The following is a 24,305-nucleotide window of genomic DNA, read 5'->3' as shown; positions in this document are numbered from 1 at the left end:
GGAAAGATTGAAGGCAGGAGAAGAGGGCAACAGAGGATAAGATGGTTGGATGGTGTCACCGATTCAATGGACATGAACTTGGGCAAACTCTGAGAGGTGGTAAGGGACAGGGAAGCCCGGTGTGCTGCGTCCACGGGGTTGCAAAGAGTTGGATACAACTTGGCCACTGAACAACAACAACATGAACATATTCATTTTTCTATCAGGCCTCTAGTGTGGACGGCTCAGTCAATCTAACATGTCTTTCTTGAGTTGGACTGGTTTTGTTTAATTAATTAGATTCAGTTTTGCATTGGCTTCAAATGTTTTTAAGTAGGATCAGAAATTGTTTTTCAGCTGGATTTGGGATCTTAGTACTATAGAGATTCTGGACATTTTAAAAAATGCATTTCAGCCCAGAAACCAGCTTTTCTGAACCAGGAAAGATATATTTCTCCTTTACAGCCTGGCTTTTTACTTTCTGGCTCATAATAGAGTTCTTTTTGCTCTTCAGTTCTGTTGTCAGCTTTCTGGACTCTGTTGCTTCATCCTGCTGCTCTCCTATTAATCTTTAGGGGATCCAAGGTATATGAATGTAAACTCATATGAAAAAGTTAATCATGAGTATTCATGAGGCTTAACATTATCAAAACAAACAATCCAGTCAAAAAATGGACAGAAGAACTAATAGATGTTTCTTTAAAGAAGACATACAGATGACCAAAAGGCACATGAACAGATGCTCAACATGCTCAACAATTATTAGAGACATACAAATCAACACTACAATAAGATATCACATCACACTAGTCCGAACGGCCATCACCAAAAAATCTACAAACAAAAAAATGCTGGAAAGAGTGTGGAGAAAAGGGAACCCTCCTCTACTGTTGGCAGGAATGTAAATTAGTACAACCACTATGGAGAACAGTATAGAGGTTCCTTAAAAAACTAAAAATATAGCTACCATATGACCCTACAATCCCACTCCTGGGCATATATCTGGAGAAAAACATGGTCCAAAAGGATCCATGCACCCCAATGTTCACTGCAACACTGTTTACAATAGCCAAGACATGGAAGCAACCTAAATGTCCATTGACAGAAGAATGGATAAAGATGTGATACATATATACAATGGAATATCACTCAGCCATTAAAAAAGAATGAAATAATGTCATTTGCAGCAATAAGGATGGACCTAGAGATTGTCATACTGGATGAAGTAAGTCAGAAAGAGAAGGAGAACTATCATGACATCACTTATATGTAGAATTTAAAAAAGAAATGATACAAATGATCTTATTTACAAAACAGACTCACAAACTTAGGGAATGAACTTATGGTTGTCAGAGGGGAAGAATTTGGATAAGGGATAGTTAGGGAGTTTGGGATCGACATGTACATATTGCTGTATTTATGGATAACCAACAAGGTCCTACTGTATAGCAAAGGGAACTCTGCTCAGTGCTATGCGGCAGCTTGGATGGGAAGGGAGTTTGGGGGAGAATGGATACATGTATATGTATGGCTGAGCCCCTTTGCTGTCCACCTGAAACTATCACAACATTTTTAATTGGCTACACTTCAATATAAAATAGTTTTTAAAATGTTATAAATATTCTTGCTACAACTTCTTTTTGTATGAACATGTGTATTTCTCTTGGAAGAATATCTAAATGAAGTGTTTCTGGGATGTTAGGAAAATTTTAAAATAGAGGAAGTCTTGTTCCGGCTTCAAAGCAAGAGAGCAGGCCTCTGACTTTGCTTCTAATCTGCCTGGACACTGCCTGGATTCCGTGCCTGTCTGCAAGCACAGCAAATCAAGTGGTACTTCACAGAAGAAAGGGAGTGAGTCTCGGAATTCTTGAGCCCCTGGAGGTCTGGCCAATTGCTTGGGGTTTAATGAAATCCTATGACTCACAAGGTGACACAAACAGCATTGTGAAATTGTTATAGTAAAACCAGAGCTGCATTTTTCCATATAAACTGATATCAGTTTGTAGCCTGGGAGTATAAGTGGGAGCCCTGGAAACGGCAATTTGAAGTCTCATTTGTTGAGTGGATGCACTGCCCTTCTCCTTATTGGGACTCCACATTGCTGTTACTTGGGACTTACCAGCACACTGTTTAAGTCTGGATGTTGGTCGGCCCAGTTTGGTGATGTATGTGCTATTACTCTTCTCTGTTGTTTCTATTTCTCTTTTCTTTTAATGATTGCATATTGAAATTAAGTTAAATAATCCTCTTTTAAATATTGAAATTGTTTCTTTGTATGTAACAAGTGTTTTTTTTTTTTTATTAAGGAATCCTTTGAATCTGAAATGAAAGTAAAACTTTCAGTAAAACATGGGAACAGAAGGACATTTATGTAAATTTATGTTTAAATGTATAAGTAATTGTCAAATCAAAGTGATTATAACATTTACATTTCTGGATGAGAATTCTGGTTGTCCACATCTTCACCAAGATTTGATGTTTTCAGACTTTTTAATTTTAGCTATGCTACCGAGTGGAGAGGTATTTCAAGGTAGCTTTAATATTTATAATGATATTGAACACTTTTTTATGTGCTTACTGGCCATTACTGTATCTTCCTCTCTCTGAAGTGTATTTAAGCTTTTGCCTGTTTTAAAAAATGGGTGTTTCAGTTTTTAGTACTGAATTGTAGGAGTTCATTATATATTCTGGAGACAAAGTCTTTGTTAGATATCTTTTGTACCTATTTTTTCCATTGTAACTTGCCTTTCTACTTACTTAATGGTATATTTCATGAGAACACTTTTTAATGTTGTTAAAAAGTTGTTTTTGCTGTATTTTATAGTTATCCATAAATACAGCAAAGTTGTTATCATTGTATTTTTTACTTATTTATTTCTGTGTCATATTTAGAAAACCTTTGCTTACTATCAGGTCACAGGATATTCTCATGTATTTTCTTATAAAATGTTATAGTTTTAGTTCGTATGGTTTGATCTATGGTCCAACTCAAAAGATTTTGTGTATATTGAGAAGTAAGGATTGCAGGCTTTTTCACTACATAGATATCCAGTTGTTCCAGCACTATTTATCGAAATGATATGCCTTTTCCCAATGAATTGCTCTAGTGGCCTTAAAAAAAAAAAATTTGCCCATATAAGGTGGGTTTGTTTTAGGTATCTCAATTCAGTTACATTTATTTATACATGTATGCAGCTTATTGTTTTGCCTCTGCCACATTATTTTGTTTGCAGTAAAAAATAGTTTGATAGTAAATCTTAAAGTCTTCCAGGTTTGACTTTTTCATACAGCTCAAGATACTCTGAAATGTGTATACTTCAGTAGCCACCACGCAAATCAAGATATACTGTCACTTAACTCCTCTCATTTAATTGCAGGATACATGCCTTCACATACATACCTATTAGCCAACAGTCCTCTCTTTCAGCCTCCAGGGAAAAATCTCTAGTTACCTCCAGCTGATTGAGAGACAAAATATCTGTAACATTCAACAATGAATCTAGGTTTTTCTTGAGGAAAAAAAAAAAAAAAGTTTGTTTTCCTTATGAACATGAATACAACGTTTGCTATGCAATTTTCTTTATTTTTGGCTGTGCTAGGTCTTTGTTGCTGTGAGGGTTTTTCTCTAGTTGTGGTGAATGGGGGCTACTCTCTAGTTGAGGTGCACGGGCTTCTCACTGTGGTAGCCTCTCTTGTTGCAGAGCATGAGCTGTATGTTGGGCCGGCTTCAGTAGTTGTGGCCCATGGGCTCTAGAGCACAGGCTCGATAGTTGTGGTGCACAGGCTTAATTGCTCCCCAGTGTGTGGGATCTTCCCGAATCCGAGATGGAACCAGTGTCTCCTGCATTGGCAGGTGGATTCTTTACCACTGAGCCATCAGGGAAGCCCCTGCAATTTTCTATTCTTTGTAGGGAGAGTCCCTTGAAGGGCTTCTACCCTAACTTACTAGGCTGATTGTTGAGTTTGGGGTTGCAAATTAAAGGCCGAAGTAGAATTTACTTTTATGATATAGAAAAGATGATGGGAAGATGCTGAGGAAAGTCTTAGGGAACAGTAAGCTGGAACTAGAAAGCTGGTATTAGGTTCTTGCAGTGGTTGACAGATTTCATCGAATGAGGAGTTAGATGCTACCTATCCAAAGGGGAAAAAATACTGATGGAAAAAATAATATTAAAAGTCATTTTATTAGGCCTTGTCATTTATATATCATCTTTCCTTTTCATTTTTGTAAAATTGGCATAAAGGGGGGGCCTCAAGTGTGTTACATAACTTCTGGAATGTGTATCTCCATTTAAAACTACTAAAATTAAAATATTCATTGTGAACGTCCTAGATTTTTCTGAAGTTCCACCAACAGTGCATTTAAAGTAGGCCCAACCTAATGGACAAATCTGCCTGGCTGAAGTGTTGCTTCTGGGTGTGTGTCATTAACAGTAGTTGCTTTCCCTAGGGTATTGGTTTTCCTAGATCCCGCACACCTGTAATCTGTCAAAACCCGCCATAAACCGTTTCCTTTGCTAAGAGATTTTAAAGTACTCTTGCCCCAAGTAAGTGAACTCTAAAAGTAGACGTTTCTGTTGCATCCTTGGACTCCATCCAAAACCAAGGCGGAGAAATTCGAGCGCTGCCCATCCGGGGAGGAAGAGGGGCTGCTTACTCACTGGTGGCCGGGCCCAGGTTGTCTGCTTCGGCTCCAACTGCTGACGGGGACTCCACCCACCTTCACCAGCGCCGGGAGAACCTGGTCCCTGCAGACGCCGACCTCATCTTCAGGGTGCTTTTAGATGAGGAAGTCACCGAGGATTTCTTTTCCCTTAATGTATTTCCACCCCTCCCTCCGTCTCAAGATCGTTTTTGGATCCTGACTGGACAGGACTTTAAAGGAGAGGCCACCCTTCTCCTACCGGTCTCTCCCTGCCCGGACGTTACTGCCCGTGGGGTCAGAACGAGGCGGGCAGCGGCTGCTGGAGAACCACAAAGTAGCCGCGTGCGCCCGCGCGCACCTGCGCCTCGCAAACCTCTCAGGCAATTTGAATCCACGGTGCGGGAAGCTTCTCCGCCAGCGCCGCGCGAGGTGTGCGGCTCCAGATCCTGCAAGAGCGGCTGCACTGAGGCGGCCCAGCCGTCGAGGACGGGCCTGGAAGAGGCAGATTTTGACCCGCGGAGCCAGAAAAGCTTCAACCGTGGCCCAAACCTAGGACACTGACGCTAAAGTTCTCAAACCCTTAGCAGAGTGAGGGTCACAAGTTGAATGAACCTCTACGCCTTTTATCAGGAGTCGAGGGCCGAAATTAGACCAAGAAAAAGGTTGTGTGCATCAAAGTACGCAATTAAGCAGAGAGGGAAAACGATTTCTTAACGGATTAGGTTGTGCATTGTGAAAGAAAGACCGGCTTCAAGTTTTTTCATGTGAGCAGGCTGTCAAGGAAGTCCGAACTGGGGGTGGAAAAGAATTTTCAGACACAGAGCATTCCAGTAGTGAGTTTATTAAGCACTGCGAGCACAGGGTCAACCTCCTGACAGACCAGGGAACACATTTTTCGTGGGTTAGTAGCCAAGACAAAGGAAATTCCTGCTGGAAGGTTGGCAGTAGGTGATTTGTTATAAGCACACCATATATATAGGGTATGCACTGAGGTGGGCATTTTTGCCTAATTTTGGGTCCGGTAGCGGACCTGTGACGATCAAACGGCGCTTTTGGCAATGGTGACAAAAGCCCTCAGTCAGTTCCAGAGGTGGTGATGTTTCTACCTTGTTTCTGGGCTTGGTGTCTGTAGTCTTGGGATAGGGCTCCACACATATGAAGTATGGAGTTGCCCTCAACTAACGTAAGAGAATTGCAGGTGCAGCAGGTTGTCGGGGAAAGGTCCAGAATCCAGTTCAGGGCCTTGCAGCTGGGCTTGAAAGCGTTTTCCATTCAAGCTGTCTCCATTGCTGCATTCACTCGAGTCCTTTTGGACGGTGGATATGCCTGGTTTCAGTGAGTGGCCCCTTCTCACCCCGGGCATGTGCCCTCCCATGGCCTCTTAGCCTCGGTCCCCTTGCCCACTGCCCTGGCCCCAGCTATATTGTCTTAACGTGCGCCCTCCTCACTAAGGTGCATCACCAGGCCAGTTCTGAGGTGAGGCAATTCGCTTGGGACTCAGCAGACCAGGCGGGCCTTGCGGGTGCTGATGCGTCACCTGCGGGCGCCATTCATGGAGGAAGCAGGGAGGGAACGGCCTTAGGAAAGAATTTCTGGAAATGACGGATGACCCCTCTGGAAGGCCCAAGACTTCCTGGGAAAAAGGGAAACGGTGACACTAGTCAGAAGCAAGAAGAAGGGCTGCTTACTTGCAGTCCCTGGCGGTCCAGCAGCTAGGATTAGGCGCTTTCACCACCATGACCCAGGGTTTGATTCCTGGTCAGGGAAGGAAGCTCTGTTTTACTACTAGGTTTGACATTTTCTAATTGCTATGATTCATTTATTCCCCTAACTGGAGGAGACATGGGCTTAACTATTCATGAAGGATACATTCCAGAAAGTGGAACCGCTAGGTGAAATGTAGTGTGAATTTTAAAACTCCCATTTTCACCAATGTATAAACAACAATTACATGTTCCAAACTGTATGAGACTTAATTTTCCCCCATATTTAAAACTAACACTAGAAATTATCAATCTTTTAGATATGATTTTGAACTTTATTTACCATCAGTATATTCACAATTGCCCCATAGACTTTTGAGTCCACAAGAGATAAGCTAAAAGAACTGCCTAATATTTCAGCAACTTGAATTCAAGACTCTTTCTCTATTCTCCTCTGTTTAGGTGCCCACCCTTTTCTTGGAGGTAAGATAAGTTGCAGCAAAAAATGTAAGCAGCATAAACAAATGTAGCATGTTGTCAGCTCCGCGAATCCATAATCCCACAAAATGTCACACTAGAGGGATCAGATGACAAGAGTTCGTTCAGTTCAGTTGCTCAGTCATGTCCGACTCTTTGCAACCCCATGGACTGAGGCATGCCAGACCTCCCTGTCCATCACCAACTCCCGGAGTTTACCCAAACTCATGTCCATTGAGTCAGTGATGCCATCCAACCATCTCATTGTGTCGTCCCCTTCTCCTCCCGCCTTCAATCTTTCCCAGCATCAGGGTCTTTTCCAGTGAGTCAGTTCTTCACATCAGGTGGCCAAAGTATTGGAGTTTCAGCTTCAGCATCAGTCCTTCCAATGAATATTCAGGACTGATTTTCTGGACTGATTTTTAGGATGGACTGGTTGGATCTCCTTGCAGTCCAAGGGACCCTCAAGAGTCTTCTCCAACACCACAGTTCAAAAGCATCAATTCTTTGGCGCTATGGTCCAACTCTCACATCCATACGTGACTACTGGAAAAACCCATAGCTTTCACTAGACAGACCTTTGTTGGCAAAGTAATGTCTCTGCTTTTTAATATGCTGTCTAGGTTTGTCATAGCTTTTCTTTCAAGGAGCAAGCATCTTTTAATTTCATGGTTGCAGTCACCATCTGTAGTGATTTTGGAGCCCCCCAAAATAAAGTCTGTCACTGTTTCCACTGTTTCCCCATCTATTTGCCATGAAGTGATGGGACCAGATGCCATGATCTTAGTTTTCTGAATGTTGACCTTTAAGCCAACTTTTTCACTCTCCTCTTTCATTTTCATCAAGAGGCCCTTTAGTTCTTCACTTTCTGCCATAAGAGTGGTGTCATCTGCATATTTGAGGTTATTGATATTTCTCCCAGCAATCTTGATTCCAGTTTGTGCTTCATTGTGCTTCCAGTAAAGCATTTCTCATGATGAACTCTGCATATAAGTTAAATAAGCAAGGTGACAATATACAGCCTTGACTTATTCCCTTCCTGATTTGGAACAAGTCTGTTGTTCCATGTCCCATTCAAACTGTTGCTTCTTGACCTGCATACAGATTTCTCAGGAGGCAAGTCAGGTGGTCTGGTACTCCCATCTCTTGAAGAATTTTCTACAGTTTATTGTGATCCACACAGTCAAAGGCTTTGGCATAGTCAATAAAACAGAAGTAGATGTTTTTCTGGAACTCTCTTGCTTTTTCGATGATCCAACAGATGTTGGCAATTTGATCTCTGGTTCCTCTGCCTTTTCTAAATCCAGCTTGAACATCTGGAAATCCATGGTTCACGTACTGTTGAAGCCTGGCTTGGAGAATTTTGAGCATTACTTTGCTAGCGTGTGAGATGACTGCAATTGTGCGATAGTTTGAACTTTCTTTGGCATTGCCTTTCTTTGGGATTGGAATGAAAACTGACCTTTTCCAGTCCTGTGGCCACTGCTGAGTTTTCCAAATTTGCTGGCATATTGAGTGTAGCACTTTCATAGCATCATCTTTTAGGATTCGAAATAGCTCAACTGGAATTCCATCACCTCCACTAGCTTTGTTTGTAGTGATGCTTCCTAAGGCCCACTTGACTTCACATTCCAGGATGTCTGGCTCTAGGTGAGTGATCACACCGATGTGATTATCTGGGTCGTGAAGATCTTTTTTGTATAGTTGTTCTGTGTGTTCTTGCCACCTCTTCTTAATATGTTCTGCTTCTGTTAGGTCCATACCATTTCTGTCCTTTATTGTGCTCATCTTTGCATGAAATATTCCCTTGGTATCTCTAATTTTCTTGAAGAGATCTCTAGTCTTTCCCAATCTGTTGTTTTCCTCTATTTCTTTGCATTGATCGCTGAGGAAGGCTTTCTTATCTCTCCTTGCTATTCTTTGGAACTCTGCATTCAGAGGGGTATATCTTTCCTTTTCTCCTTTGCCTTTCACTTCTCTTCGTTTCATAGCTGTTTGTAAGGCCTCCTCAGAAAACCATTTTGCCTTTTTGCATTTCTTTTTCTTGGGGATGGTCTTGATCACTGCCTCCCATACACTGTCATGAACCTCCGACCATAGTTCATCAGGCACTCTGTCTATCAGATCTAATCTCTTGAATCTATTTGTCACTTCCACTGTATAGTCATAAGGGATTTGATTTAGGTCATACCTTAATGGTCTAGTGGTTTTCCCTACTTTCTTCAATTTAAGTCTGAATTTGGCAATAAGGAGTTCATGATCTGAGCCACAGTCAGCTACCGGTCTTGTTTTTGCTGACTGTATAGAGCTTCTCCATCTTTGGCTGAAAAGAATATAGTCAGTCTGATTTTGGTATTGACCATCTGCTGATGTCCATGTGTAGAGTCTTCTCTTGGGTTGTTGGAAGAGGGTGTTTGCTATGATCAGTGCATTCTCTTGGCAAAACTGTTAGTCTTTGCCCTGCTTCATTCTGTACTCCAAGACTAAATTTGCCCATTACTCCAGGTATTTCTTGACTTCCTACTTTTGCATTCCAGTCCCCTATAATGAAAAGGACATCTGTTTTGGGTGTGAGTTCTAGGTCTTGTAGGTCTTCATAGAATCATTCAACTTCAGCTTTTTCACTGTTATTGGTTAGGGCATAGACTTGGATTACTGTGATACTGAATGGTTTGCCTTGGAAACAAACAGATCATTCTGTCATTTTTGAGATTGCATCCAAATACTGCATTTTGGACTCTTTTGTTGACTATGATGGCTACTCCATTTCTTCTAAGGGATTCTTGCCCACAGTAGTAGAGATAATGGTCATCTGAGTTAAATTCACCCATTCCAGTCCATTTTAGTTTGCTGATTCCTAAAATGTCGATGTTCATTCTTGCCATCTCCTGTTTGACCACTTCCAATTTACCTTGATTCACGGACCTAACATTCCAGGTTCCTATGCAATATTGCTTTTTACAGCATCAGACTTTACTTCTATCACCAGTCGCATCCATAACTGGGTGTTGTTTTTGCTTTGGTTCCATCTCTTCATTCTTTCTGGAATTATTTCTCCACTGATCGCCAGTAGCATATTGGGCACCTACTGACCTGGGGAGTTCATCTTTCAGTGTCCTATCTTTCTGCCTTTTCATACTGTTCATGGGGTTCTCAAGGCAAGAATATTGAAGTGGTTTGCCATTCCCTTCTCCAGTGGACCACATTTTGTCAGAACTCTCCACCATGACCTGTTCATCTTGGGTGGCCCTATGTGGCATGGCTCATAGTTTCATTGAGTTAGACAAGGCTGTGGTCCATGTGATCAGATTGGTTAGTTTTCTGTGATTGTGGTTTTCAGTCTGTCTGCCCTCTGATGGAGAAGGATAAGAAGCTTATGGAAGCTTCTTGATGGGAGAGACTGAGGGGGAAACTGGGTCTTGTTCTGATGGCCAGGGCTATGCTCAGTAAATCTTTAATCCAATTTTCTGTTGAAGGGTGGGGCTGTGTTCCCTCCCAGTTATTTGATCTGAGGCCAAACTATGGTGGAGGTAATGAAGAAATGGTGACCTCCTTCAAAAGGTCCCATGCACACACTGCCACACTCAGTGCCCCCGACCCTGCAGCAGGCCACCACCATCCCACACCTCCGCCAGAAACTCCTGGACACTCACGGGCAAGTTTGGGTCAGTCTCTTGTGGGATCACTGCTCCTTTCTCCTGGGTCCTGGTGTGCATAAGGTTCTTTTTGTGCCCTCCCAGAGTCTGTTTCCCCAGTCCTGTGTAAGTTCTGGCAGCTCTGTGGTGGGTTAATGGTGACCTCCTCCAAGAGGGCTTATGCCATACCCAGGTCTACTGCACCCAGAAGCCCCTGACCCTGCAGCAGTCCACTGCTGACCCGTACTTCCTCAGGAGACACCCAAACACAGTTCTGTCTCAATCTCTATTGGGTCTTTGGGTCCTGGTGTACACAAGGTATGTTTGGGCCCTCTGAGCATCTCTGGCGGGTATGGGGTTTGATTCTAAAGGTGATTTCGTCCCTCCTACCATCTTGCTGGGGCTTCTCCTTTGCCCTTTTGATGACAATAGGGAAGAACCAATTTCATGTTGCAGATAAACAGTTTTATATCTTACACAGTCCCTTCTGTGTAAGTCTTCTGTCTTGTAGGTTAGGTAGGATATAATTCTAATCCAGGAAAGAAATCAGAATCAGAATTAAAATTAGAAGAAAAAGGGGGAAAAGACAGAATCAAGTGAAGAGATAAATTTTGGAGTTGGTTGTCTGAGGCTTTAAAAAAAATTTTTCCTGCAAGAGTAATGATCAGGATTATGATCATTATAATAATAGCATGTGTCTGCTTCTTAAGGTTGTTGTTTAGTCATTCAGTCATGTCCAACTCTTTGCAACCCCATGGACTATAGCAGGCCAGGCTTCCCTGTCCTTCCTTATCTCCCTGAGTTTGCTCAAACTCGTGTCCACTGAGTCAGTGATGCCATCCAACCATCTCATCCTCTGTTGCCCCACCTTTCCTCTTGCCCTCAATCTTTCCCAGCATCAGGATCTTTTCCAATGAGTTAGCTCTTTGCATCATGTGGCCAAAGTATTGGAGCTTCAGCTTCAGCATCAGTCCTTCCAATGAATATTCAAGGTTGATTTCCTTTAGGATTGACTAGTTTGATCTCCTTGCAGTCCAAGGGACTCTCAAGAGTCTTTTCTGAAATAGGTTTTATTAGCTGTATGAGGAGTAGATGATTTTCTTTTTATTTCTTTAATTTTTAAAATTATTTATTTGTTTTTGGCCATACCAACTGGCATGTTGGATCTTAGTTTCCTGATCAGAAGTCTAACTCACACCCCTGCATTGGAAGCATGGAGTTTTAACCTCTGGACCACCAGGGAAATCCCAAGAGTAGACTATTTAAAAGAAATATTGATCATTAAAATATTAGCATTGTGATCTTTTAGTGAAGTTCAAATAGTGTAGAGGTTTCTTTCTTCAGTTGTCCCTGGGGAAATTAAACTGATGAAAGGAACCTGGGGAGCTCCTCACATGTCGGGATTTAGGACTTTTTGAAAGACAGGAGCTGTGACCTGCAATCATGCTTCTTCTGCTGAGAAGCCAAGCTAGTTCCAGGCTGAGTTATAAACAAGGAAAACAATCATTACCTTGACCTTGAAGAGCTTTGGCTGCCCTCTGCCCAACACCCAAGACACACATATGCTCTGGCCAACATGTTTTCAATTACCACCTACATCAACTAGATTTACATTTGTTCCTACATCCCTTTCTAAACTATAAACCTATACTTCCAACTCACAACTCCTAATTCACAAGTTAATGCCTCATATGTGTCTCAGAGTCACATATGTTAAAACTCAACACGCCAGCGAGTTCCCTGTCAGCATCTCACATCACCCTCTGCCTCAACACTATGGTCAGACCCAGGTACAGCATGTTACCTATGTCCCATGTTTCAACTGATCACTAAAACAATGCCCAGACCTCTTCTCATCCCGGCCTGGTACATTTACCCTCACCACCATCCAGCCTGTTGCCCATACTAGATCTTGCTATCCATTTTGGATAAACTCTCTCATCCTCCCGGCACAGAAGTTTATTTCCATTATAATTAACAAGCAGTGCTTAAATTTATTGGATTCTCTACAGATTCACCTCTGCTTCATTACTATACCCTTCCTCTATCACCTCTTACCTCCATTAGTGTAAGCAGATCAAAAAATGCCCTCCCTACAGCTAGTCTAGTCTATTCAATCCCTTTGCCACACTGCGTTCTGATTGACCATTCCATGGCATAAATCTGGACATTCCACATAAACCAAGACAGTAGTCAAGCAACAGTAGTCCCTCCTCCCTTGATGATTAGGGCCCTGGAGACTGTGGGAGGCACTGGGAAAAGAACTGCAATAGATCAGCCTCTGGAGTTAGTGGGTTCTGGGCTTATGTTGACTTTGAAATATTTACATATTGGAGAAGTACAAGTCTCTGACAGGGCTTGGAAATTAGGAAGCAAGGATAAAAATGAGTCATTGTGCTGGTACACCTGCCCTTCTGGTTTTTCAATTTCACTGAGTCAGTTTCCTCGCAGCGGTAGTAAAGGCCACCAAAAGGCCCCTGTAAGTTCCCTGGAGGAAACATTCTGAAACTTGGTCTTACATGAATTCTCAGTTGTCAAGATTCAGTGGTTGTCCTAGGAGCACAGAGGTCTTCCTACAGGGGCAATCTTAGGTTCCTTGGGGGAGAATTTTTATCGTTTTGGGGAGCTGGGTCCCACCTCAGTTCTCTTCCATCCCAGACCAAGCTCCAGAAACAGTAGGCTGCTTAATATGCTGGAATCTGTGTGATCACTGATTCCAGGGGTGGACAGGTGGCTCCATTTCTTTGAAGAATCCTGGTAGATGAAGTCCCAGGGCCTGCTGGGGTTGTGGGAGAATGAGTCTCATGAAGTATTGGATGTGTTATGACCTATAGAAGAACACCTTAAACTAAGAGGACTAGTGCTTCAGTAGGAAGAACCTTATCTCCCACATGAGTGACCCAGGTTTGATTGCAGGCCAAAACAATTTTTCTTCTTTTTTTCCACCACAGTGGCTTCATTTACTACCTCTATTAAGTCTTCATGGCAAAGGCAATTCTCATCTATACAAAGATCCAACAGGCAGGGGCAATACAGTCAACTGAGGAAAGGGAGGGAAAGAATAAATAAATGGGCAGTGTTTTGGGAAAGAAATGACTGAACACTGTGCCTTGGACTGGGATAGGGCTATCATCATGGAAAGATTAGTGTCTGGTGTGAGTTACACAACTGCTCCTATGGGGTGCATCTTCCAAGGCAGGAAATGAGTTCTGGTGTGTTGCTGGGACATGTAACATTTAGAGCTAAAATCCTTGCCACACTCCTGTGTATGACCTCTGACACCATGACATCACCTACTACCAAATGAGTGCCCTAGAATATGAAGAATACTTTTACTGTGTATTCTCTCTTTGGAAGCTAGCTTTAGAAGAAGATCAGAAGACTTCTCTCCCTTGTCATGCCTATAATAGTCTGATTTTCTCTTGTCGTGATGCACGTAAATGTACCCCTAAGAGATTTCAGGAATATAGAGGAGGTCTCATCCTATCCTTTAGGTTGCCATTGCATAAACTTTTCTTGAACCTCCTATATATTACATTGGACCATAAAGATGAGGAGTCTGGTCAACAAAGACATTTCTCTCAACAGGTCACTGCACAGGTCATGGCTCAGTTGGTAAAGAATCTGCCTGCAATGTGGGAGACCTGTGTTCAGTTCCTCGGTTGGGAAGATCCCCTGGAGAAGGGAACAGGTACCCACTTCAGTATTCTGGCCTGGAAAATTCTGCGGACAGAGGAGCCTGGCGGGCTACAGTCCATGGAGTGGCAAAGAGTCGGACACGACTGAGGGACTTTCATACTGGTTACCACAACATCTCAAATGGTTACAACTGTATATTAATTTTTGGAACCTACTATCTGAGAAGTCAATTGTTTATTTTGAATGCTAATTATTTACCTTTTCTAACAGTCTATCAGACAATTACAGATAACAGAGGAGTATTCAGAACTTCTGGCTAATTAGGTGGGTACAACAAATACAGAACAAAAGCTGTTTAGAATGAGAGAGAAACTGAAGTATGCGAGAAGCTCTAGAAAGTGCTAAAGCCAGTCAAAACACAATCAGCTTTCATTTCCAACCACTCAATTAATGGCAAAACTCCCTGATTTATCACATGGCCTCTCCTCACAGATGAGTCTACATCAAGTGATAATGTGGACAGTTCATCTGCCAAAACAGAGAACGTGTCCACCTTATCTCTAATCTGTCTAAATCTGCCAGCTCAGAAGGCTGAGAGTACAAGAGAGAGAAAGACCTCTGCTTCTTTGATACATGTACAGCAAACACAGGATGGGAAAATGGTCATCATCAGTTTTGGTGTTCTGAAAAGACATAATTAAGAAGGAAGAAGGGAAAATGTTTGAAGTTCAGTGGATTGACGGAAGACTGCGTTGTGTTGCTACGTGCTGCGCTCAGTCATGTCTGACTCTTTGTAACCCTTTGGACTGTAGCCCTCCAGGCTCCTCTGTCAATGGAATTTCCAAGGCAAGAATACTGGAGTGGGTTGCCATTCCTTCTCTAGGGGATATTCCCAACCCAGGGATTGAACGCGTATCTCCTGCTTTGCAGGCATATTCTTTAAGACTATTCTGGTCCAAATACCTTCTGCTGTTGGCCCAGTGATAAGTAAAGCAGTTGGTATCAGAGAAGCCACATAAACAACCATTTGATTCACTATGGGAGGAGAGACAAAAGAGCAGCTGAAAGCTGGGCAAGAGCAGGCAATGAGTTTGGCACCACCATCCATCCATTCATCTGCATGCCAGAGACAGTGTCATCCTGGGTTGTTTTGGGTTTTTTTTCTCCTACAGTCTCCCCTGACTCTGTAGCCAAGCTTAGGTCATAAAATGGCTTAGGCCAAAAATGGCTTCTCTTATGTCAAGAAAGCTATGCCTGGTTTTCTTTCTCCAGGGACCTCCCTACCCTATCTGCTTACACTGTGAGGTTTTTGCAACAGATATTGGTTCCTGGGACATGGGGTTTAAAAGCCAGCATAGCTCCACTGTATCTTGTTGCCTTACACCTCACTCCAGCTGTCCTGGAGTAGAAAGTGAGGGGCAGAGAACCAGGATAATATATCTTGGGTGACGGTGCAAACTGTTGCAAGGACTATTCCCACAGAAGAATGATGCCTGAGGCTGGCTTGCGAGGAAGCTGTAGTTCTTATCTTTTATCTTTCTGAGTAGACCGATGCCATGTGTGGCCTATGAAAGTCTTAGGATTCTGAATGTTTAGTTGCAGCTAAGAACTAGCTAAGAAGGACTGATTCTGAAGCTGATGCTCCAATACTTTGGCCACTTGATGCAAAGAGCGACTCATTAGAAAAATCCCTGATACTGGGAAAGATTGAAGGCAGGAGGAGAAGGGGACAACAGAGGACAAAGATGATTGGATGGCATCACCAACTCAATGGACATGAGTTTGAGCAAGCTCTGGGAGATGGTGAGGACAGGGAAGCCTGGTGTGCTGCAGTCCATGGGGTCTCAAAGATTTGGACATGATTGAGCCACTGAACGACAGCTTTCCTGGTGGCTCAGCAGTAAAGAATCTGCCTATCATGCAGGAGACACAGGTTCGATCTCTGGGTCTGGAAGATCCCCTGGAGAAACAAATGGCAATCCACTCCAGCATTTTTGCCTGGGAAAGTCCACGGACAGAGGAGCCTAGGGAGCTAGAATCCATAGGGTCGCAAGAGTTGGACATGACTTAGCAACTAAACCACCACCACTATCAAGAAAACTCTGCTAAATGAACAAAATTCTCCCAAATTTTCAATGAAGACAAATTTTTATTGAGGTATAATAGACATACAGGACGCATGGGGCCCCCGCCGTGCGCCAGTCGACTGCCGCCTGGAGGTCCCTACCGACGAAAACTCAGCAGTGGCCACAGGACTGGAAAAGGTCAGTTTTCATTCCAATCCCAGAGAAAGGCAATGCTAAAGAATGCTCAAAACTACCGCACAATTGCACTCATCTCACACGCTAGCAAAGTAATGCTCAAGATTCTCCAAGCCAGGCTTCAGCAATACGTGAACTATGAACTTCCAGATGTTCAAGCTGGTTTTAGAAAAGGCAGAGGAACCAGAGGTCAAATTGCCAACATCCACTGGATCATCAAAAAAGCAAGAGAGTTCCAGAAAAACATCTATTTCTGCTTTATTGACTATGCCAAAGCCTTTGACTGTGTGGATCACAATAAACTGTGGAAAATTCTGAAAGAGATGGGAATACCAGACCACCTGACCTGTCTCTTGAGAAACCTGTATGCAGATCAGGAAGCAACTGTTAGAACTGGACATGGAACAACAGACTGGTTCCAAATAGGGAAAGGAGTACGTCAAGGCTGTATATTGTCACCCTGCTTATTTAACTTATATGCAGAGTACATCATGAGAAATGCTGGGCTGGAGGAAGCACAAGCTGGAATCAAGATTGCCAGGAGAAACATCAATAACCTCAAATATGCAGATGAAACCACTCATGGCAGAAAGTGAAGAGGAACTAAAAAGCCTCTTGATGAAAGTGAAAGAGGAGAGTAAAAAGTTGGCTTAAAGCTCAACATTCAGAAAACTAAGATCATGGCATCTGGTCCCATCACTTCATGGGAAATAGATGGGGAAACAGTGGAAACAGTGTCAGACTTTATTTTGGGGGGCTCCAAAATCACTGCTGATGGTGACTGCAGCCATGAAATTAAAAGACGCTTACTCCTTGGAAGGAAAGTTATGACCAACCTAGATAGCATATTAAAAAGCAGAGACATTACTTTGTCAACAAAGGTCCATCTAGTCAAGGCTATGGTTTTTCCAGTAGTCACATATGGATGTGAGAGTTGGACTGTGAAGAAAGCTGAGTGCCGAAGAATTGATGCTTTTGAACTTAGTATTGGAGAAGACTCTTGAGAGTCCCTTGGACTGCAAGGAGATCCAACCAGTCCATCCTAAAGGATATCAGTCCTGGGTGTTCATTGGAAGGACTGATGTTGAAGCTAAAGTTCCAATACTTTGGCAACCTCATGCAAAGAGTTGATTCACTGGAAAAGACCCTGATGTTGGGAAGGATTGGGGGCAGGAGGAGAAGGGGACGACAGAAGATGAGATGGCTGGATGGCATCACCGACTCGATGGACATGAGTTTGGGTAAACTCTGGGAGTTGGTGATGGACAGGGAGGCCTGGCGTGCTGCGATTCATGGGGTTGCAAAGAGTCAGACACGACTGAGCGACTGAACTGAACTGAATAGACATACAACATTATATTAGTTTCAGGTGTCCGACATGATGACTCAATATTTGCATATGTTGCATTATGATCACTGCAATGTCTAGTTAACATTAATCACATAATTTTTTTCTTGTGATGAGAACTTCTAAAATTTACTCTCTTAGCAACTTTCAGATATGCAATACAGTACAATTAAAGTTGCTCAGTAGTGTCCAACTCTTTGCGAGCCAGGCCAGAATTCTCCAAGCCAGAATACTGGAGTGGGTAGACTTTCCCTTCTCCAGGGGATCTTCCAGAACCCAGATCTCCTGCATTGCAGGCTGAGCCACAAGGGCAGCCCAAGAATACTGGAGTGGGTAGCCTATCCCTTCTCCAGTGGATCTTCCCAACCCAGGAATTGAACTGGGGTCTCCTGCATTGCAGGAAGATTCTTTACCAACTGAGATATGAGGGAAGCCCCATAGTTGCCATACTATACATTATATCCCTATGACGTGTTTTATAATTGGAAGTCTGTGCCTTTTGACCTCCTTCACCCATTTTGTTCACCCCTCACTACCCACCTCTGGTGACCACCAATCTGTTCTCTGTAACTATAAGCCCCCCTTTTCTTCTTTCAAGATTTTATGTAAAAACCCAAACAAACTTTTTGGCCAACCCAATACATAGAAGTGAGATCACATGGTATTTGTCTTTCTCCATCAGACTTATTTTACTTAGCATAATGTCCACAAGGTCCATCCATGTTGTTGCAAATGGCAAGACTTCATATCTTTTTATGGCTGAATAATACTCCTCTGCGTATGTGTGTATGCTGAATTTTTTTAATCCATTAATTTGTTGATGGACAGTTATATTGTTTCCACATCCTAGCTATTGTAAATAATGCTGCAGTGAACATGGGAATGCATGTAGTTTTCTGAGTTAGTATTTTCAGATTTTTCACTTGTTTCATAAACAATATAGACATCATTGCTTTACAGTCTCTATGACAACTCCAATATCTCTAATACTTCAAGGGTTAGTTTCCATTCTCTGATGTGTCTGCTGGTTCTTATGCATGGATCTAGTTTCTTTGTGTTCATTATCTTTGAATATGTACTACATGTTGTATCACAAAAAAGTTTGGGAATAATTTGAGACTTACAATGAAGACTTTCCTGCCAGGTACCTGGGAGCACTCCCAGCCTAGAACAACCTTAAACCAAGTAAAAAGTGTGAAGGATTCTCTGAAGTGAATTGTATTACACAGGGGATGTTTCATTTCTAGTTCACCTTCATCCTAAGATTAAAGCTATTTGGGGTCCCAGCTTTTTATAGGAATGCTCTTCTGGTAGACCTCCCCCCAACTTGTGCAGAGTCTGATCTTTTATTTTTGCTCCATTAGCCACAGGAGGCTGTCACACTAAATTTTCGGGATCAGGAAATGCCCTTAACAACAACAACAAAAAAAACCCACGTGGTTTCTATGCTTGTTTATGGGATTCCCAGGTCACTCAGTGGTGAGGAATCTGCCTGCCAATGCAGGAGATGCAGGAGACATGGGTTTGATCCCCCGTGGTCAGGAAGACCCCTTAGAGGAGGAAATGACAACCTACTCTGGTATTCTTACCTGGGAAATCCCATGGACAGAGGAGCCTGTTAGGCTATAGTCCATGGGGTCGCAGAGTTGGATACAACTGAGCACGCACACATGCATGCTTGTTTATGTCTCTGGGTTCTAGTTTTTCCTTTACTTTAAACCTGGTGATTCCTTATTGTCTAATCATCACCTTAATGCATTTAAGAATATACTTTCTATATTTTACCCAACACTTATTTGTTGTCAGAAGGAAGTTGCATTTAAATACCCTAGTCACTATTACCAGAAATGTAGCATCAACTTTAAAAATATACTAAATGTCTCAAAAAATAAGGTCATGTTTTACTGCTATGGCTCTGATTTAAACTTAAGTTGCTGACACTACGAAATGGAGTACAAATCACAGTTCCACCATTGTAAGAAATATCAGACCACTACAGATACAGATTTTATTACAGAAAATCACTACAGAATTTTCTTCACCCTCTTTTTCTTAACTCATGCCAGCTATCAGTCTATTCTGGGCCATGCAATTAAAGGCTCTAATCTCAAAATCGAACATTTTTTTTTCCCTTTGGGTCCCCCAAATGGCAATACTGGACATGTTCAGACTTTACTTGGAAAAGAGTCACATCATTTAAAATTAAACTTTTCATTTTTTGTTGTATAGTTAGAACAGTGTAGTAGACAGATACACAGGTGTATGTTGGCTAAAAATTGAGATAAGTTTTCAAAAGTGAGATCAAGAATGCCACCATAGAACCTTCAGCCTCAACTTTCCCTGTCTCAACAAGATAGCATGGCCTAGCTCCACTCACAACTGAGAGCACACTTCTGGGCATTTTTCCAGTGTCCTTGAAGTTTTGAACTACCTGCCAGAGAACAGGTCATGTAGAATTAATGAACAAATGGTGCCAGGTTCCAAGTGCCTTCAAGTGACAGAAGTAAAGATTTAAATGAACAGAAGCTGAGTAGGCAGAGGAAAGTGGCTCTGCTGTCAAAGGATTCTAAAGCACAAGAGTAAAGCATTTACTTAGGATTTCAAGAAGAGATAGAGAAATTCTTCAGCAGTTTATACTTGAGGTGCTTTTGGTGGTTGTGACCCTACAGGGATAATTCTGGGACCCTTTCCAACCAAAAGGCTATCTTAGGACCTAAGAAACCTAATCTCTGGCATTTCTACCTATCATAAAGCCTGTTCAGTAAGTTGTGCATTATTTAACATTGCATCTGGAAATGGTTATTACCATTGTTTCCTATTTGGATGGTTACCTCATTTCCTGCTTCAAAATATCTAGAAAGTATGGCTTAGGACCACATTCTCAATTTTTAGGTGAAAAGTAGTCTTTGAAGACATCAAACACAATAAAATACTCCCTTAAATGACAGTGAAGTATATGGATTGGGAACCAGGAAAGGAAGCACGTGTTCTCTTAGGAGGTAGCAAAATTGATAAAGGAGTTGAAATTATGCCACCTACCCCTCATGTCCTACGAAGGAGGGAAGTTCTTGCCTTATCTAACCAGTAGATGGAGCTACCAAGATGAAAAATAAATTTTGGTCTGGTTCAATTCTTTTCTGACCTGGGTACTCCTGAAAATTTGAAAACATTTCATTCTTTTTTCATTTTTTGTGTTTCAATGTGGATAGTTTCTTTTGATTTGTCATTAAGTCCATTTTTAAGTCAAAATCTTTCAATATTGGCAGTTTCATATGGCTCAACATAATAGATTAACCTAATGAAAAAAGTTCAAATTTGCTTATACACTGCTTAATATATATATACATATATATATATATTTAAAACTTTTCCAATTTACTTCCATTGATATAGTGTAAAAGTATCCTTTTTCTTTCATTCTTTCCAACTTGATATTATCAATAATTCTTACAAATGTGAAGAGGAGGTTGTGGGAACTCCTAATTCATAGCTGGTTGGTCAGAAGCACAGGTGAAGTGGGGGCAGTCTTGTGGGACGGAGCCCTGACCATGTCGGGTCTACACTTTGAGTAGTTAGTATCAAAATTGCTTATTGCAGGTTGGGTGGGGTGGCGCGGAAATTCATACATCTGGTATCAGAAGTGTTGTAAGTAGGGGAAATAATTTTTTTCTTTTAGTATGTATGAAGGAAAAAGCACCCTTAAACTCACTTACCTTAGGGAAGAAGAAGAGTGCCACAAATCTGATGCTGGAAATGGCCTTTCCCTGTGTGAGTTTTCTGAACTGAACGAACTGCCATCTATTTGAGCTAGGATAACATATTCCTAACCAAAACAGGGAGAATAATGATATGATCCCAGGAAGTCCTTGCACTCCTAGACCTCTAACCTTATTTATTTCATTTGGTTTCATAGTTCATAGTTCTTGAAACTGTAAAGACAGAACTGTAGACTGGGCCGTGTTTGGGGCAGTGATGTCTCTATGGTCAAAAGAACTAAGGCTTGGATCTAGAAGTGAGATCTAGGGGATTGAGTGTAAAGGGGAAGAATATGGTTGTAACTAAGAACCACCTCAATCCTCCCTGAGCTAGCATTTGTCACCCTCTTACTTAAACTGCTCCTAAGAATTTTTTACAAACGTAAATTCTCCTAATGCCTCTTGTGAGCATCATGACATACACTGACCGTTAAATATTAGAGACTACTCTCTGCCTTAGTTAAAATGATTGCTCTTTTTTTATATGAATTCAAACTTACATCCTCGAATTTTGAAAATTATAGATGCTTACTAGAAAAAAAGTATTTCATCCTTCCAGGTTATGGATCTCTTTCATTCCTCTTCTGTAACAATACTTATTCCCCTATTTTTTCCTGGTCAGTGAAACACATTCACTCATTTTTCAAAGCAGCAGCTGTTTTACTAGAATGCAGGAATTGTAAGGGATGAAGAAGGTACTGTTATAATCCACTGATGAGAATGTAGAGGAAATCAAATTGCCTGGTTTTGAATCCTGCCTCTACTTTTTATAACCTTGGTCAAGTTACCAAATTCCTGACTAGTTTTGTTTGTAAAATGGAGATAACAGTGTGTCTACTCATAGTTTACAGTGAGAATTAAATGAGAAAATACATATCGAGCATGTTTTCCTGGCATATAATAAGCACTCTACAGTTACATGCAATGATGATGATAACAGACAACCTAACAATCTTTCCAAAGTTGTGGGGGGAATGTACATTTTCTTTGGCAGAGCAATGCTGATTCTAGGAATGCACCTATGGAAATAACAAGTTGACTATTTAAAGATAAGATTATTCATTGCAGTGCTGGTCATAACAATAAAACATTAGAAATAACCTTCATGAAGAGACGTTAGTGAAATAAAGTATGGTACAGCTACACAATGGAAAACTTTGGAGACAAAATACTCTAATAGTTTGGAATACAGACTTTGAGAGTAAATTGAAGTGAGCTGAGGCTTCTCCCATCTCTCCCAGAACATCTTGAGTTATTCCTAGACCTTTCTTTCTTGCTTTTCATTCTATCAGTCAGCTGTAGCTCCATAGTAATTTCAAAATCTCAGTAGCATAAAACAGTAAGTATTTATGTCTCGCTAGAAGTTTGCAGGGCAGATGGAGCAGGTCTACTGCAGGGCTAGGATAGCTCCACCTCACAACAGAGCTAGTTAGCCAGAATACGTTCTTATCATGACAATCACAGAAGTGCAAGAGGATGAGAGATAATGTGTGATGCTTCCTGAGGTCTAGGTTCAGAATGAACACAGTCTGTTTTCATCCACATTTCATTGGTCACTGCAAATCACATGGATGAGCCAAAGCCAAGGGTCAGAGAAATACCCCCAGCCTCTCATGAGGCTGTAGAGATGGGGTGGATTTGGGGAGCGATAAGAAATTGGAGCCAGTAATTTAATCTACAACATTATTTGTCATCATTTTAAATTGTCTGTCAGTAAGATTGCTACTCAAGTCTCTCTTTGCACTCGTTGAATTCATCTTTGTTTCTGTTTAGTTTACCTTCTCTCATAACAGAATACCTAAAAATTTCTTTGTATCTTTGCAACTCTGACTCAGGAACCAGCTCACTTTGGTGGCATAAGAGCTTCCCATCTGGACTCTGAAACTCTCTTCTGAGGCATATTTCCACCCATATATATGAGTTATTTTTCTTCTCTATAGTACTCACATTAAACATTGAACTTCCTTGGATTCAGCCAAGATAAATATCCCAAATTCATATTGTCTTTTATGGGATGGCTTTTTTAAAAACCAAAATAGGATGTTAATCCTGCATGTTTTTCCACAGGTATAGAGGCTGGTTTGCACAGATGAGTAACTCTTCACATGCCTCATTGACACTGATGTAGATAATCTGGATTCAAATGATCAGGTTTTGAAGGCATTAGCCAGACTTTGAACCAATTTTTTAACATGGAGATTTGCCATAGTCTAGCCCCAAAAAACAGAATTGGTGGAGGGAGGATATAATATAATCAGAAGAGAATGTCAAAACTTTAGCCCTTCCCTTGAATTCTGTAAATTCCATAAACCCAAAATCCAGAGTTTCAAACTGGGGGAGATGAGCCTAGAAGTATGAAAATGAGATCATGCTTCAAGAATTAGGGATGCGTTTCCTAGAAAAGGAGCCTGATGAAAAGCAGTTTCCTTCCTCTTTTCTAATCTTGACTCCAGAACCCCAAACAGAAACTCTTCAATGTCTTGCATGTTACAGATTTCACTGCTCCTGTCTGATTGGAGATGTGGCTCATGATAGCTCTGATCCTTGGGGGTAAGTTGGGTTCAGAAGGGGGTAACTAGAGGGTATAGGCTCTGGCTGTGGGAACTCAGGACTTTTTGTCTTCCTTTGGTATCCTAGGCTAGAACTCATGAGTATGGAGACAACTGTTTCTGTGCTTCCATGGTTTACTCGTGTTTCTTGTATCAAAAAACTGGGGAGGGAAACTCTGAGGTAACAATAAGCCTGGAAGCAGAGTGTCAAAATAAAGCCCCACCAATAACCATCTGTAGGCTGTTCATTATCACCAGTACCCGATTTTGGAAAAGTGGGTAAAGAGAAACTCCAGAGACCTAAGTTGGTCGCT

At 41.7% G+C, this 24,305-nt stretch overlaps 2 protein-coding genes across 27 annotated transcripts in view; one reads left to right on the top strand and one right to left on the bottom strand.

Moving 5' to 3' along the window:
• The window catches only part of LOC145505531 (myomegalin-like), a 28,307-nt gene extending 23,398 nt beyond the window's left edge, over nt 1-4,909 (bottom strand). For 2 of the 26 annotated variants that reach the window (XM_081487907.1, XM_081487927.1), the window contains exons 1-3: nt 4,637-4,909; nt 3,380-3,488; nt 2,099-2,298 (exon numbers count right to left, since the gene is read on the bottom strand). The gene's annotated coding sequence lies outside the window, so the exon portion shown is untranslated. The remainder of the gene's footprint in view (nt 1-2,098; nt 2,299-3,379; nt 3,489-4,636) is intronic. The other 24 variants (XM_081487905.1, XM_081487922.1, XM_081487904.1 and 21 more) reach the window with 13 other exon arrangements.
• The window catches only part of FCGR1A (Fc gamma receptor Ia), a 47,448-nt gene that overhangs the window by 15,441 nt on the left and 7,702 nt on the right, over nt 1-24,305 (top strand). The window contains 1 exon segment of the mRNA XM_081487901.1: nt 23,936-23,992. Coding sequence (XP_081344027.1) covers nt 23,962-23,992 — 31 coding nt within the window. The 5' untranslated portion in view covers nt 23,936-23,961.

Source organism: Giraffa tippelskirchi, chromosome 5 (assembly GCF_054371585.1).
Source record: "Giraffa tippelskirchi isolate mGirTip1 chromosome 5, T2T-mGirTip1v1.2.pri, whole genome shotgun sequence".
Lineage (NCBI taxonomy): Eukaryota > Metazoa > Chordata > Mammalia > Artiodactyla > Giraffidae > Giraffa > Giraffa tippelskirchi.
Note: the sequence above shows the minus strand (reverse complement) of the source record. Positions and strands in the feature narration are given on the sequence as shown.